Raw genomic sequence first — 356 nt, forward strand, 5'->3', positions numbered from 1 at the left:
TGGCCAGGCCGTCTTGCCCCTCGCCCATGATGATGAGTTGCCCGTCCTCCGCCGTCATGTTGGGGCAGGGGCAGCTCCAGTCCATGTCAGTCAAGGTCACCTCCAGGTACTTGATGTTGAAGAACTTGAGGCCCATCTTCTCATCCTTGAGGACATCCTCGAGGGCGAAGCGGGCGATGCCGGAGTCCTGGTCCTCCACGATCTCCATCAGCCGGCCCACGATGGCGAAGTCGCTGCGGCAGAGGCTCAGCACCATCTTGCTCTTCAGGCGGCAAGCCTTGCACTGCAGGCTCTTGGGGAAGGGGCAGGCGTCCTCGCAGGTCTCCTTGCTCTCGAAGTTGTTGGTGTTTCCCTCA

The 356-nt window shown here is 61.2% G+C and overlaps 1 protein-coding gene across 1 annotated transcript in view; it reads right to left on the reverse strand.

Moving 5' to 3' along the window:
* The window catches only part of WFIKKN1 (WAP, follistatin/kazal, immunoglobulin, kunitz and netrin domain containing 1), a 15,779-nt gene that overhangs the window by 7,337 nt on the left and 8,086 nt on the right, over positions 1-356 (reverse strand). The window contains 1 exon segment of the mRNA XM_009327280.1: positions 18-356. This exon segment is cut by the window's right edge and continues 17 nt beyond it. Within this exon segment, the coding sequence (XP_009325555.1) occupies positions 18-356 (339 nt within the window).

Source organism: Pygoscelis adeliae, unplaced genomic scaffold (genome assembly GCF_000699105.1).
Source record: "Pygoscelis adeliae isolate BGI_AS28 unplaced genomic scaffold, ASM69910v1 Scaffold461, whole genome shotgun sequence".
Classification (NCBI taxonomy): Eukaryota; Metazoa; Chordata; class Aves; order Sphenisciformes; family Spheniscidae; genus Pygoscelis; species Pygoscelis adeliae.